Here is a 14,591-nt window from a genome sequence, read left to right as displayed (position 1 = left end):
TATATGAGTGAAAAGATAAAAAAAAAAAGAGTTTGGCTTTAGTCCAGTTATTCCATTATATTCATTTTTTCCCAGCTTTTTTCATTTTATTCCGTTTTCATTTTTGTTTTTATCGTTATGCCGCCGTTAGGTCTTTTCAGCGCTTTTGTTAAACATTGTGTTTACATAGTTTACAGCTTTCAAGAGTAAGACGAACAACGTTTACACATATCCGTACATACATTGATGCATGTGTAGATGTAGGCCTCTTGTGTTAAATAACAGCTTGTTGTGCGTAACAATCATTACTGTTGGGTAATGTTTTTCTTTTTTCTCGTTTGTAAATATTTCAAGAAGTTTTTTACATGCTCTTCCGAATCCTTTCACTCTTTTTTGTATTTTTTTTTTTTTTTTTTTTTTGCTTGTCAAGATGCTTTCCCGTTTTTCATTCTATAGAAAGACTTTTTTATACGGAAAATGTTATTGTTGCGTGTTCCTTCCTTTTGTTTGTTCTTTTTTCAGCTTTTACTGAGTGTGCATATTAACCTAAAAATTTTTGGAAGTTTTAGTGTATTGAACCTTTTGATTAGGTAATTATTGCGCGAATACATATTATATATTAAAAAATTATATTTAAATAATAAATTGTATATATTAAAAATATAAATCATATATATTAAAAAACTATAAACTGTAAGACTGGGTTTCCTAACTTTAGGATAAACTTTTAGGATAAACGAGGTTTTTTAGGCTATCCTATGAAGAATTGTTACTTTTGATTGGGTAGTTAAGGGTCTTAAAGATATAACTGCTACTCTTAAGATGGCACTGAACAGCTATTGGTGTCACCATGCTCTTAAATCAAGTTCAGTTAAAGCATCGTAATCCTGTTGTTAGGGCGCCTGAGAGTTGATGTTGCGGGTGCTGACTTTAAAGTGTCCTTGAAAGTTTTATGACGCTATTAAAGAGCTTTCAGGCCGCAGATAAGCTGAATGATGAGTTGAATGTGAAAAAGAAAAAGATCGGTTTGTCTATTTCATTTTCTGATTGAGCCATCGCCGTTGCGAAAATATACGAAGAATTTGCCAAACTATCGAGCTGCATCCTGAGAAACTCTTCTTGTTTTCAATAATCCTCATTCTATGTGTTTTTTGCGAAGTTTACACCAATATTTCCATTTTTATTGCCGCGGGCAAATAAACAAATGAACAAGAAGGCAGACAGACAAAGGTGCCTTAACGCATTCAAAATTAACCACTGATGAGTAACGTATATACTTTGTAGGGTTTCCGATGTTATTTTCAGGTTGTTACAATCACTTTGATAAAAGAATGAAACTCTGATACCCTATAACATTGGATGGGTGTAGCCGATTTTTTCCACTTTTATGCAAGTGCTGGAAGATCAGTTAGAGAATATACGTGCAAATTTTTGTTTTTTTGAATTTTTTTGATTATAAGTAACGAGTAAAAAATTAAATTCTTTTTATTTCTAAAAACGAAGTATTTTCAAGTTACGTTATACTGTAGGCTTAGCCTTTGACAGTTTTGAGCCCCATTCTCAATGCTAACCTGCTTACAAGAATTTCCTATGTTTTTGCAAATTTGAAACCGGTATTTTAATTTTTACCACCTGGAGAATGTTTACCACGAGCATTAGGGGGACGGATGGACATAGGGACAGAGAGGCAGATAGACAGCCAGACGTTCGGGCACGGTTAAACCGATTTAGAATGTAATGCTACATGGGTGGGATATACACTTTATGGATTCCTTTTCGTTATTGCAAACGCGTCTGGCATGAATATAGCTCTTGTCATTCGGTGGTGGCAATGATTCGAGTTTATTTGCAGTGGAAAATTTCCAAAATTGAGTAAATCTCTTCACGGCTTGCGATTTGCAAAAAGTCGATCATTTCTTCCTTCTCGTAGCTTGCAACGTCAAAAGATTGCGGAGTACTAAAATTAGGCATTCGGTTGGTTAAACGAAAGTTATCAGAAAACCATGTACAAGTAAACAAAATTTTCAGTTATTGTAAAGATGTATGAAAAGGAGAAAAATTGCAGAGAAGTACGTTTCGATATCGTTTATCAACATTTCGCCTCATTATTGCCAGTAAGCAAGCTGTTGAAAAGGGTAAATCTGCTATACGACTGTGTGAACTGCCCTTATGGCAGTTTGTATTTGGTTGTGTTCAGTTCTATTTTGTACTTCCTTTAGATTGTTTAAAGAACAAAAGCGTTTTTCTGTCTTTAATTGCAGCAATATTTATATCTTACAGATAAAAGTTTATCAAATCATCTAAAATGTGTGTATCTAAACATTTTTTGTTTGTTTAGCTCTTTTACTTGGATTTCTTCAGATTCCACATTGTTTGCAACATCCTACAGTTTCCACAAATTCATTTTACATATCAAGTTTGCTTAATACCCTCCCGATGTACAAATATCTCTTAATATTTCTGTAGACAGAATTTCTCTTTACAATCACTTAACTCTCAACACTATAAGCGCTTGCAGTTGAAGACAAATTATTAGTTAAGCGCCGACACTTGTGACATTTGTGACATATGTTTTAAAAGGCTTTTTAGCGGACGACGCATTTTTTATTCGATGAGATATTCTTCGTTCATTCATTAAGTGCACAATTTTCATTTTGCTAATAAGGATTTAGAGTTTGTGCAGGTTAGAAAATTTTTTCCTTTGTGCTCTATTTTACGTTACACTTATACAAATTTATTTACCGATAAACTCAGTAAATACATTGTTAATGTAGCCGTCAGTGCTGATGCCGAACTTTTGCACCTGTAATGAAAGCAAACTATTGCTAAACGAATATTTGATGAATTAAGTGAAATTTAAAAAATTTACCTATCACCCTCATAAACCCATGTATTACCGCTGGTGTTATCTACATCAAAAGGTAATCTTAAGGAGTGTAGAAGTACTTTCTCCATAGGTTCGTTTCGATCAGGTTTTCTACCTAGAAATTTCAGTTCTGATGTATTAGTTTTTGATGTATAAATGCAAGCTGATATATAATCTTTATCGTGGCTTATTCCAATTAATTTATACATCGCTTTGGCATCTAATGTTTGAGGCGTTTTGTGAAAAACAAATTCTCCCTCTTTCATCCAATCATCCCAAGGAAATCGTAAATTGGGTTTTAAAGGTTTCCATCTGCTATTTTTATATTTGATTTGCAGAAGCACATTAGCATCTTGATCGCCGTCTTCTGGCAATGATGCTACCTTAACCTCAACACATTTGGATTTTTCTTTACTTGGATAACGCAATATTTCATACCAAGTACCAATAATCTATAAAAGACCCTTTATATGCATTTTTTTCAATAGTAACAAAATCGTTTAGCTTTGGTTTACATACGTCTTCGGGTAAGGAGTCCGAAAAATGATGACTATCCTCTATTTTACATGACCAGATTTCGGCGCATTTAAATTCTTGCCAAGTAATTGTCAATATTAAAAATATTGAAACAGCTCGGCTAAGCATTTTTTCAATTCTATGTTCCTTTTTTTTTGATTTTAACTCTTTAATTGCGTGATGCGTGTGTGGAAGTATTTTTCTCGGTTTGCTCAGTTACAAAAGTGAAGCAAATATTTTATTCATTCATGTTATGTTCTAATAATCGATAAGGAAAATACTTTCTTATTAATCTTTTCGCCACTTGCTAGATATTAATAAATATAGTTTTGTGTTTCTTAGGGTATGAATGACAAAGACTTTGCGTCAATAAGTTTTTATGAAATACTTGATACGACGAAAACAACACACTAAGTTCTTATTAAGGGCTTAATTAGTTAAAAACTCAGCCAACCTTTCTCTTGGACGTTTCATTAAGATAAGAAATCACATTGTAATTCCTAATTTCCCTCTTTTTTGCGTAAATTAGGAGAATATTATTGATACCATTACTATTGTGGTAGTAAATAGTCTATATCGCCCTACAGTTGTTTATAACGACTTTTCAATACTAGGCGTTCCGTGCGCATTGGTCGAAAAAGTGGCCCAACGAGCATTCTTGAATCATGTCCCTTTCATTTGATATCAAGATGTTTCGTAGTTTAGATTTCGGGGATAAATAAAGGAAGCCCCTTGTAATGAGCTGAACTGGGACATTTTTATTGGACCAAATATCAATTGATTTTTCGTAATGTTTTTTTAGGACCACAATTGCTCGGAAATTTTAGGAAAAATCTTTAATGATTGCATTTGGTCATCCCGCAAGGTTAGGTGTGCATAGACGTACAAATTCTTCATGTAGGGCTAGACATAATCGAAGCAAGACACGAAGTCTAATATCACTTATGGCAATGCGATATATATAAAATAAAATTGTTACCTAAAGTATGCATAAATTGAAGCAGCCGTGGTACGCAATAAAGATTAGATAAATAATATCGGGGAGGCACGAAAATTTCAATTAGTTTGCGGTCGAGCGGCATCTATAAAAGTTTAATAAAAAAATTAGTTCTAATTACGTTTATCAACTTCAAATATAAACTGCATTAAGTTTTTCACTCTTCCTGGCGATTATCACTTGGCAAACTAAAAGAACGCAAATATTCAAATTTAAAAATTTATATGCTCGCACATGAATTAAATGAAACGAAACAGGTTTAACATGACATCAGCGAAACATCGAAATTTGAAAGCTATATTTTGTTCGTGTTTCTTCTTTATTTATCCGACCATTTACCCCTTTCTCCTGACATTTTTGTGAACCGGTACTATTAGCCTCTAGTAGTTACACTCTTCGTTTTCTGGTACAATGCACATGCTCCAGATACAAGTATTTCAAGACTGATTTGATGCCTATGACCAAAATCGAATTATAAATTTGCATTTCTTTTTATATATTCTCGATTCAAATGCACAACTTGGAAAAGGATACACTCACAAAAACCTAATAAACCTTATAACTAAGGAATATCAAAGTTATGTTGTTGCTATCATATATAGGCATTGATTCAAAATTGGAAGAAGGCGCTTATGGCGAAACTAATATTCCATTGATTAACGTAGCAGCAACACTTTTCAAGTCTTTACGTATTTGATTGGGACAAAGAGTGCTTATAGTTCACAACACAGCGACGAACACGTTGTTAATCGTTTTTCTTTGAATTTAGTTGAATGTCAACTTTTATCTTATCATAACGCTTAGATAGCAATAACATTTTCAATAGATAATGAAATATTCTCTAATAATTATTTGTGATTCTTAAAGCCGTCTAACTGTTGATTGTAATAAAATGTATTGATTTCAAATCTGTTATAAACATCGCTAGTATGCGTAATTCAGCTTTTTCATTTGCAAATTTGACAAAGGCACAGAACGTCTGAATTGAAAGCTGAAATTTATGAAACTATTCATTGGGACTGGTGGGTACGTTTTTTCTTTCTCGAAAAATAATACCCGAGATATTAGAGGAGAAGCGATACGCGGAATTTCGTTCCAAAGATTTTTGTTTCTATAGCGGTTGTCTTTTGCTTGTTTAGTCGACGTGCGAATTCACACCTTAAGCGGCCTCGTAGTCATTTGGCCTTAGGACATAGTCTTAAGGGAAACTCTACTTTTTCCATTTGGTTGTATCTAAGGAATTATAGGCGTACAGGAAGTAAGAAGCGAACTAAGAAGGAAACTCAAGACAATTTAAGAAAGTTTACCGAATTTCTCTAAGCGGTAAAATGTTATAAACGGATATGTTTGGTCTTTTAATACTTTACGCGGATCCAAAGGTAAAATTTGATAGAACTTAGCGTTGTAAATACTTAATTTTCTAATCAACCCTTAAGTAAAAAAGCGTTCTTTCTTGCCGAAGAGGTATTCTTCGTTTTCGTTATTAATTCTTATTGAAAATTGAGTTTTCGTACAGAGATACGCCTTAAACGATCTGCAGATAATTTTTCTATCAAAAAATTGCTTATTCTTCACCTATTTTTGTTCATAAAATACCAAATTTTGTCGTCGTATAAAATATTACCGTTAGAAGTCTTCCATCAGAGAGGGTCGCAAACTAAGACCAATATGGTTGAAATTTGGAATAGTGAAGTTATTTGCAAAAAGGTGATCTTTTGTATCTGCAAAAGATCTTTTGATCTTTTTGCACGGATTTGTGTACAGAAACTGAGCTCATCCCAATTAAATTTTCCATATTAATTTAATACGCCATTACACTATTTTATAAGCTTTTACTTGATTTCGCATCGGTATGGAAATTCAGAATTAATATTCCGGGCACTTTTATGTATCAAATCATGCTGAAACTTTGTACACCCTTTTGGTTCCGATAAGAGTGCAATAATAAGATGCTGTTAGGAAAACTGTAAATGGGGGGCCGTAACCGACTAAAGTTTTTTTTGCTTTTGATATGATTATATTAGTGTACCCCAATCCTAACTCGCTCTTCCGCCATAAAATGTAAAAAACTCGACCTTATTTTTGTAAAAAAAACTTTTTGTTGTAAACACTTTTATATGGGAAGAAATTCAAAAAATATTACTTCATCCGATTGAAATTTTGCATCTTCATTTTGTAAGCGAAGTAAATAAGTAATAGAGTCTCTTCATTTTTTTTTTTTTTTGGGTGTTACAAGCGGAGGAAGTATTTCTTGCACTACGGTCCTTAGATAGGGGAATATGTGTTTAAGAGGTAGGCACGCATCGAGTAGTACAAAACGTATTTGCATGGCCAGGTAAGATTTTACTGCGAGAACTAACATAATGCGTCTAGCTAAAATTATTAAATATAATAATTGATGGGTTTTATCATCAGAGAAAAAGCGGGCGAGGACGTATTTTCCAATCGGATACAATTTCTTTGCATTGAAATTTCAAAATGATTTCATCATATAATACCAGTACAGTTTTTTTTAAACAAAGCATAAGAGTACCTTATATGCTTTTATATTGGTGTATATCTTGTGAAGCGCATTTTAATACAGATAATAGCACATTGAGGTTAACAAAACAAGAACCATTCTGTTTTGTTAGCACAAGTTGGTGTGGCTAGGCGATGGTTTACGTGATATATTTCAAAGCTAGTTTAGCCCGAAAGAGTTCCTTACCCCATTTGCTTAATAAAGAAGTCAGAAGCTCGATACGCACAGGATGTGCTTAAAACTTCACTTCTTTTCACTATACGACGCTTGCGTCTTGAAAAATGTTTTAATGCCAATAGCTCTTTGAGTACACTTTCTTGTTTTTTTTTAAATATTTTATTAACTTAAAGTACTTGATGCGGTGCTATACATAGTATGCTATGCGAAATAAAACAACAAAAAATACAAAAACAAAAGTTACCGGTCTTAAACGATTTGCGCTGTTACACCTGCAAAATTAAAAAGCAAGAAATTTCTTTCAATTATTATTATGTCGCGGCTGCACTCACCTTTCGCCATGATAAACCCGAGTAATTTGATTAGGTTTTATTCCCAATTTTTCTAGTGAATTCAACAAAATCGTTAACTGCTCTTCATCGGGTACTATATCACGACTTAAAATCTTAAATACCGGTATAGCTGAAAGCCCTTCCGCGTAGCCGCAAAGTAGCATCAAATTCCCGTCCTCTGCATTCAGTAATCTGTATGTAATGTTAACTTCACCATTATCAAAGCTTAATACGAATTTCCCATTTTCAACCTCGTCGGCCCATGGAAAGGTTAAATTCTCCTGCATGAATTCCCATTTTTTATTGACATTGTTAACGTAATCTAGTTCTAGATGATATTCGTTTTTTTCTACGCTCGAAGGTGCTTTAACTTTAACGCAGGCAGGAACTTCTGCTGGAGGTATACGTACTTGCTCGTACCACACTCCCGATGTCTAAAGATAGATCAATATAAATTCTTTGATATAATAGAAAAAATGTTTAATTTGATTCACTTTATTTAAATATTGCTGCATAGGTATATCGGAAGCATTACGAGCACAACTCCATCTAGCCGCCTGAATTCTTTGAGATACATTTATTGTAATTATGAAGATAGTTAAAATATTTAATTTGCTTAACATTTTCCGCTCTATTAAACAGATGTTGTTTCGCACTTATAAAAAGGGCAATGAATGCATGAGCCACAGTCTTCTAACACTAATTTTCCATTATCAATGGTTTGATAAATTGCGAATCATTGACATGATAAAGAATTGGGAGTGTAAAGGGTTAAGACCAGGCATTTTTAAGTTATCAGATAATTGGTGAATAATAAATTGGTAGATTAGGCTTATTCGTCATTATGTAGGAAACGAATGTATAATGGTATGTGAATAAAAAATATTCAGCTGAATTTAATGTGTCGCATTATCTATTAAGGAGGTAACAGCGAGTAATGCAATTCTGATACCGATGCAGAAAAAATACGGGATGAGTTGCGGTCGATTAAAAAAATTAGTTTAAGGGGTAGTGTCGCTGTATATTTTTTAGAAAATTTCTTTTTTATTGATTTAATACATTACTTAAGCCTTCCAGATTGTGCAAAAAGAAAAGTTCATTTTTCCCCAAGCGCCCTAAAAAGACTGCTTGGGTGAAATGAGTGCTGGAGAGTTATAACCTAAGGACCTATCTCTTTATTTCTAACTCCTGTCTTATCGCTAAAAAGCATTCATTTACATTTAAAGAATGTAAAGCGCAGCCTGACCCAAATAACTTCTTGGATAGATATGAGACTGAGAACTGGGAGATCTTCTTGTTCTGTTGAAGAGACATTCAACGCAATATTTCGTATGGATGCCTTATTCAAGTATTTAACTAAATTCAATATATATTTTCTTGTGGTGATATTTTAAAACAAATGCATTTTTAAATAGGGGATATTTTATAAAAGTATTAAGCTTCGACAAAATTCGAGTTCATATATTTATTTTATTCGTTTAGTTTAAATCTGTATTGCCTTACAACCAGATAATGATCTGCTAACCTATGCTCAATTCATTGCAGGCCACTACTTTTTTTTTTTCAGAAATCCACGGAGTCTGTTAACAATTTTCATAGGATAACCGATAAGAGTCAAATTTTACTGACATGAAAAAAACTAAATTTTCATACATTTATATAATTAGTTTTTACTATCGAAACTTGTATTAATGAATATTAATTTTTTGACGTAATGAAATAGTTATTTGTAGTTTTTGTAATTCTCAAAACAAAATCCAGAAACTGTTATCCTTAGTGTAGCGACAAATTTTTATATTAATCGCTTCCTAGACAAATTCAACAATGTTTCCCCTACGACGTCAATCAATGACATGAACTGACACAAATACCTAATTTAAGAGAAAATTTGTTCAAAGTGTTTTTCGAAATTATTAATAATAAGTTTTTTTTAACCATTAAGGCACTTAGCATCATCTTCTTTCCAAGCCAGAAAAATAACAACCCGTAGCGTAGCGTGTGGGACGTCACCTCTGAGTTTCTCTAAATCTGATTCGTTGGTACAAGTTACCGCTCCCTCTAAAATGAACGTTAATGTTTCCGATATTGTTGAGTCGGTTGGTAGCAAAACAGTTACAAACAAACCGGCAAGTCCATCGGTTTTAAGCTATGGTGAAGTGGTAAGGGTATCTCCGCTCAAGGCCCCCACTCACTCTAATCAAGTGTCATCGCCTGAAAATAATAAAGAGAAAAATAAATCATCCTCTCCCCCTGGCCGTTCGAATGTGAATGCTGGTCACCAGACTGGGCAAGTGGCACAAGCTGCTGGTGCAAGGGCGATAACGCCATCTATATTCTCCCTAACTCTAAACTCCCCAACCGTGAACCCTCCTGTTCCAACTAATGATATTTGCTGTTGTGTTCTTAAATGAATTGTTTGATCAGAAATTGGTTCAATATAATCGTACCCCTAATTTTAATGGTAGACTGCTTGATCTCTGCTTTGCCAATTTTCCTGAAATTTGTGTTAATCGTTGTCTTCCTTTTGGTTTGCCTGAGGATCCTTATCATTCAGCATTGGGTATTTCCTTTCATTACAAGCATGATGGTTCGTTGAACTACTGTAATGTTCCAAATTCACCTTTTTCAAATAAATTTTATGATTTCCATAAAATCCATAAAAAATGCTTCAATGCTAAAATCTCATCTTTCACATATAATGCTTGGTTTCTCAACTGGAAGTATTGAAAGCTTACTGTCATCGTTCTACAGTATATTAAGTCTACCTATTTCTACATCTGTTCCTCAAAGCGGGTGTTCCGCGTGGTTTAATAAGACAATTGAATATTACAAAAATAGAAAAAACACGCTTTTCAAAAAATATTCGAGAAGTGGCTCTGCTTTCGACTATTTCGCTTACTCGGCGGCAAGGCATAGATTTAACTCTCTCAACCACCGATATTATTGCAAACACCTGCATTTCGTTAAATCCTCTTTGTTTGCTAACCCTTAATACTTTTTTCAATTTGTTAACTCAAAAACAAAAATTTCCACATCTCCCTCGCATGTTTCTTTTAATGGGTCTGCTTCCTCTTTGCTGAATACTTCCGTCGAAACTTTTCGACTGCTAGTGCCGATTTATCAGCAAACTACCCATATCCTATAACTAACTCGGTTTCAATTCCTAACTTGGTTATTTCGGAAGATGACGTTTCTAAAGGGTTGAGTTCTCTAAAATACAGTTGTGCGCCTGGACCTGATGGAATTCCATCATGTGTACTTAAATCTTGCGCTGTCGAGTTATGTGGTGTGATCTCAAAGATTTTTAACCCGTCCTTGTATTTAGGTGTTTTCCCTTCATGTTGGAAGAGTAGTTTCCTATCCACAAAAGTGGAAGTAGACAACTTGTTGAGAACTACAGAGGCATAGCCAAGTTGAGTGTCTTGCCCAAGTTGTTCGAGCGTATTGTGACTCAGCATCTGGCCTTTGCCATTAATTCGTATATTTATCCGCACCAGCGCGGCTTTCGGAAAGGGCGATCTAAAATCACCAACTTGTTGGAGTTTACTTGTCATGTTTTCAAGGCTTTTTCTAGTGGCTTTCGCACAGATGTTATATACACTGATTTAAGCAAAGCATTTGATATGGTTGACCACAACTTTCTTATTTTTAAACTCCATGCCTCTGGCTTCCCTTTCTATTTAGTGAAATGGATAAGCTCTTATCTGCGCAATAGATCCTTCAGGGTTTTGTTTAACTTCATCACCTTTTATTCTCACATCTTTGTGAATTATTGAGAATCATTTTCAGTTGAAGGCAAATTTTTATGCGCTTACTCTCGCATGCACGCAATTTTTATACAAATACTTGAACAATATTAAAAATTATAAACAAATTGAACTCTTATTCTCACATCTTTGGAATTATTGAGAATATATATGCTTATTCCATAAAGGCAGCAAATTTTATACAAACACATGTTTCGAATTTAATAGTCCGAATAGATTCCTTAAGCTTATCAAATGTAACATATTGGAGTTTTTTTTATCAGAATTATCAAAAAAGATTCCAATTCTTCACATTCGCCGCGCAGTAGTCGACACAGCTTTGAAGGCCATGTTAGTCCCGATGAAAATGTGCGTCAATCTAAGTTAAACGTTTCCAACTGCGTTCTTATCTACTCCCAACTCCGGCCGTTCTCCGCTAGCTTTTTGAAGTCCTAATGTAACATTAGTTTCTCTCAGCACCAAGCTCTTGGAGTACCCACTAACATTGTCTCCACAACTATGTTCAAACGAACAGCGACATTTTGCATTTAAGTTTGTTTGTTCGATGCTTCTCCTAACAAATTAAGTATTTTAAATGAAGTTTCTAGAGTCGATTGTGAGTTTGAATGTGGAATTATAAATTTGTTCTATCAAAAAATCCTCGAGGAAAGAGAATAAAGGCAAATTTATATGTAAAGGAAGTTTCTTGGTGACGGGCTTCGATTAACGGAAAGAAATAATTAAAAGAGTATGTCTGTAGCACACTCTAAAACCGTAAACAGGTTTCTCTCGAGATACCATTACTCCATTACAAATACTTAGAGAGTTTTCGATAGCTTAACTAAAATACGATTTATTAATAAAAGATTGCTTTTTTTTAGAAATTGAACTTATCTATTCGAATACTCACCAAACACAAAAAAATTTGCACCAGTTACACAATGTGTCGCAGACCGCCTTCAATTAAGGACGTCTCACAAAAATGGCTCTGGTGTAGCAAATTTTTTTAAATTTTTCATTATCAACTATCATAAAAGTATGATTTTTGTAAACAGCTACAGTGGCAGGTAGTTCATTAACGGCAATTAATTCAGTATCAAGATCAGTCTTATAAGGCGTCGGAAATACCCGATGCAATAGGCGCTGCTGCTTCAACTAAGCTTAACTAACAGCAGTTACATCGCTAAAATGAATATATGCAACGTTGGTAGACAGTTTATCTCAAATTCCAAAGCTGTACGATTGCAAGGAACATATTTGGTCCCCACTGTAAAGCAGCGAAAGTGTTACTACATTTGCAGGTAGAACTAAAAGTTATCTTCCACAAAATTAACCGACAGATATACAAACGAATTTTTTATACGTAATCATAGAATTCAGAAATTTTCTCGGGGATTAAAAACAAAAAAGTGTAGAAAAAAACGCTGGTGTAAACCGCAACCTTGTCTCGCAGCCGAACCTGAAAGTGAGAAGTTTCAGGTGTTTTTGTTGTAATCACCAAAGCAAATCTTTGAACAAATAGGTCATACGTTGACGTGAAGAGTGACAACTTTACTTACTCTCTTCAAATTCAGATCGTTGGTGAAAGAATTACCTCCTCCTGATCTCACTTATTCACAAGCCTGTCGGACCCGACAATCACGGCGACGCTTGCATTATCGCGCCATAAACACGAAATAGAATGGCAATAGTGTCTAATGGAACTTTTCCATAGCCGTATTTGATGTTTTTGAACGCCATGGGCCTTTAATAGAATTGACATCAGGCTCGTCATCACTTACATAATACAAGGACATATCGATAATTTTAGTACTTTACTGTCTTGTTTATGGCTGAAAATTATTGAATTATTTGACTACCCTCCCTCGCCACAAACGTGGTAACGTCAGATAAATGAGTTGACTGTTTTAGCGAGCGATTTTCAGTTAATTTAAGCACATGAATCTCTTCAAAAATATTTCGCAAATTAATTCTTAACATCAGTGTCGCAAAGCTTCGTGGTTACCAATGAAGTTCTGGCCGATGTGGTCAATAGAGTGGCTATGTGTCTTTCAGAATGAATGACGAGTAACATATAATTAAGAAACTGTGAGGTATTTCGAACTTCTTGGGAATGTTCAAGTATATATAACTGGTCATGTCAACGTCTCTTGACAGGAACACAAATGATGTGCAGATTTAGTTTCCAAATCCCTACTGGCTGGATAATGTGGCACTTATGATGATTTCTTAGACGGGGTGCAGTAGTTGACAACAAATTGGCTCCATTCCGGGATTTCCATAGGAGGACGAGTGAGGTAGAGGAAAGCTCTTTTTGTGCGTCTACAACTGCCACTAACAGAGTTATTAAACTTTGTATTTCTTTCCTATTGATCGCATTGTCCATAAGTGACCCCCCCCCCCCCCGCCCTTCGCCCCCTTCGTTTAAGAACATTGCCATCTAACTCGCAAATTGTCAAATTTTAGACTTTTTTAAGCCGAAAAAATTTATTTTTAACTTTTAATTAAATTTAACTTTTCCAAATTCTAGCTCATCTCTATTTTATATTAAACTTGCCAGTGATTATGTGTGTATCTTATGAAGGTTAAGGTAGCTATTTAAAATGAACTGTTAGCTAAGACATGACTTGGAGTTGATGTCTTTTAACGTTAATCACATTATAATGTCTGGCTTTAACTGTCTGCCGATATGTACGTACAACAAAGGCTAAAAATAAAAAGCATGTAGAAAACCTAATAAAATTCTTTCTTCCTCTTATTCTTCTTCTACTTTGAAATGTAATCCAATAAACTTGACTTGAAGCAACGGGAAAAGTAGAAGAGTTTAAGGAAAATAGACTCTCATTGGTCTCATTTTGCAGCTCGTTGTGAAATAATGAAATTCCGTTGCTAGAACAGGTGGGTATGTCGAGTTTATGTATATGTGTGCTTGTTTTCTTCAATATCAATCAAGTTAGACAAATTTAACAATACAGCAACAGTTTCAAGTGCATTTTATTGTTGCAGCTGTAACTATAACAACAACGGCAACATCAGCAACATGCCAAGTATGGCAGCCAACCAACAACCAACCAGCCAGTCAGCCAGCCGACGAAGTCTGTGTAATGAGTACAAATAACTGTTACACACGAGACTCACTATGATCGCATGTTCATGTGCATGTACATGTACCGTTTAATGTTTTCTGTTGTTAGGTTTGGCCTCGCAATACACTTTCAATCTATTGACTAAAGTTAAAGTTGACTTGAGTCGTTTGTGTAATGATGCCAAGGACATGATTACAATACATCAAGAAGGAAAAGTAAGACAAAAAAAAGAGACGACAACTGAAGCTTATGTAGTAAGAATATTTGATATGTGCAAGTTTAAACAAGCCGCACTAGACACTCAGAGTCAACTGCTATAATAGCATAAATGCATACGCTTGTGCTTGCTTGTGTGTATAAACATAAAACGG

The 14,591-nt window shown here is 34.5% G+C and overlaps 2 protein-coding genes across 4 annotated transcripts; both read right to left on the bottom strand.

Moving 5' to 3' along the window:
- Positions 1-678: 678 nt before the first annotated feature.
- Positions 679-4,971, bottom strand: LOC119639002. 3 transcript variants are annotated; one of them, XM_038036180.1, is made up of 5 exons: positions 4,698-4,971; positions 4,341-4,443; positions 3,365-3,619; positions 2,849-3,297; positions 679-2,782 (listed from the first exon to the last, which is right to left on the bottom strand). In XM_038036180.1, the coding sequence occupies exons 3-5, from the start codon at positions 3,488-3,490 to the stop codon at positions 2,704-2,706; spliced, it is 654 nt and encodes a 217-aa protein (XP_037892108.1). In that variant the 5' UTR covers positions 3,491-3,619; positions 4,341-4,443; positions 4,698-4,971; the 3' UTR covers positions 679-2,703. The 3 variants fall into 3 exon arrangements, with proteins under 3 accessions (XP_037892108.1, XP_037892107.1, XP_037892106.1); XM_038036179.1 differs by lacking the exon at positions 4,341-4,443 and having other exon boundaries at positions 3,365-3,668; XM_038036178.1 differs by lacking the exons at positions 4,341-4,443; positions 4,698-4,971 and having other exon boundaries at positions 3,365-3,722.
- Positions 4,972-7,205: 2,234 nt separating this feature from the next.
- On the bottom strand, positions 7,206-8,065 carry LOC119638982. The gene is made up of 3 exons (XM_038036157.1): positions 7,883-8,065; positions 7,389-7,822; positions 7,206-7,328 (listed from the first exon to the last, which is right to left on the bottom strand). Exons 1-3 carry the CDS (start codon positions 8,009-8,011, stop codon positions 7,244-7,246), a joined length of 648 nt encoding a protein of 215 aa, XP_037892085.1. The 5' UTR covers positions 8,012-8,065; the 3' UTR covers positions 7,206-7,243.
- Between the last annotated feature and the right edge of the window lie 6,526 nt (positions 8,066-14,591).

Source organism: Glossina fuscipes, unplaced genomic scaffold, assembly GCF_014805625.2.
Source record: "Glossina fuscipes isolate IAEA_lab_2018 unplaced genomic scaffold, Yale_Gfus_2 111, whole genome shotgun sequence".
NCBI classification, from domain to species: Eukaryota; Metazoa; Arthropoda; class Insecta; order Diptera; family Glossinidae; genus Glossina; species Glossina fuscipes.
This window is presented reverse-complemented; position numbering and strand designations above follow the sequence as displayed.

Excerpts from the sequence above, each read along its gene's own strand:
- LOC119639002 (XM_038036180.1), bottom strand. The coding sequence starts at position 3,490 with ATGCTTAGCCGAGCTGTTTCAATATTTTTAATATTGACAATTACTTGG. Across the intron at positions 3,298-3,364 it reads CGGACTCCTTACCCGAAGAC|ATTATTGGTACTTGGTATGA; the intron begins GTATGTAAACCA and ends GGTCTTTTATAG. Across the intron at positions 2,783-2,848 it reads TGGGTTTATGAGGGTGATAG|GTGCAAAAGTTCGGCATCAG; the intron begins GTAAATTTTTTA and ends CTTTCATTACAG.
- LOC119638982 (XM_038036157.1), bottom strand. The coding sequence starts at position 8,011 with ATGTTAAGCAAATTAAATATTTTAACTATCTTCATAATTACAATAAAT. Across the intron at positions 7,823-7,882 it reads TGCAGCAATATTTAAATAAA|ACATCGGGAGTGTGGTACGA; the intron begins GTGAATCAAATT and ends ATCTATCTTTAG. Across the intron at positions 7,329-7,388 it reads CGGGTTTATCATGGCGAAAG|GTGTAACAGCGCAAATCGTT; the intron begins GTGAGTGCAGCC and ends TTAATTTTGCAG.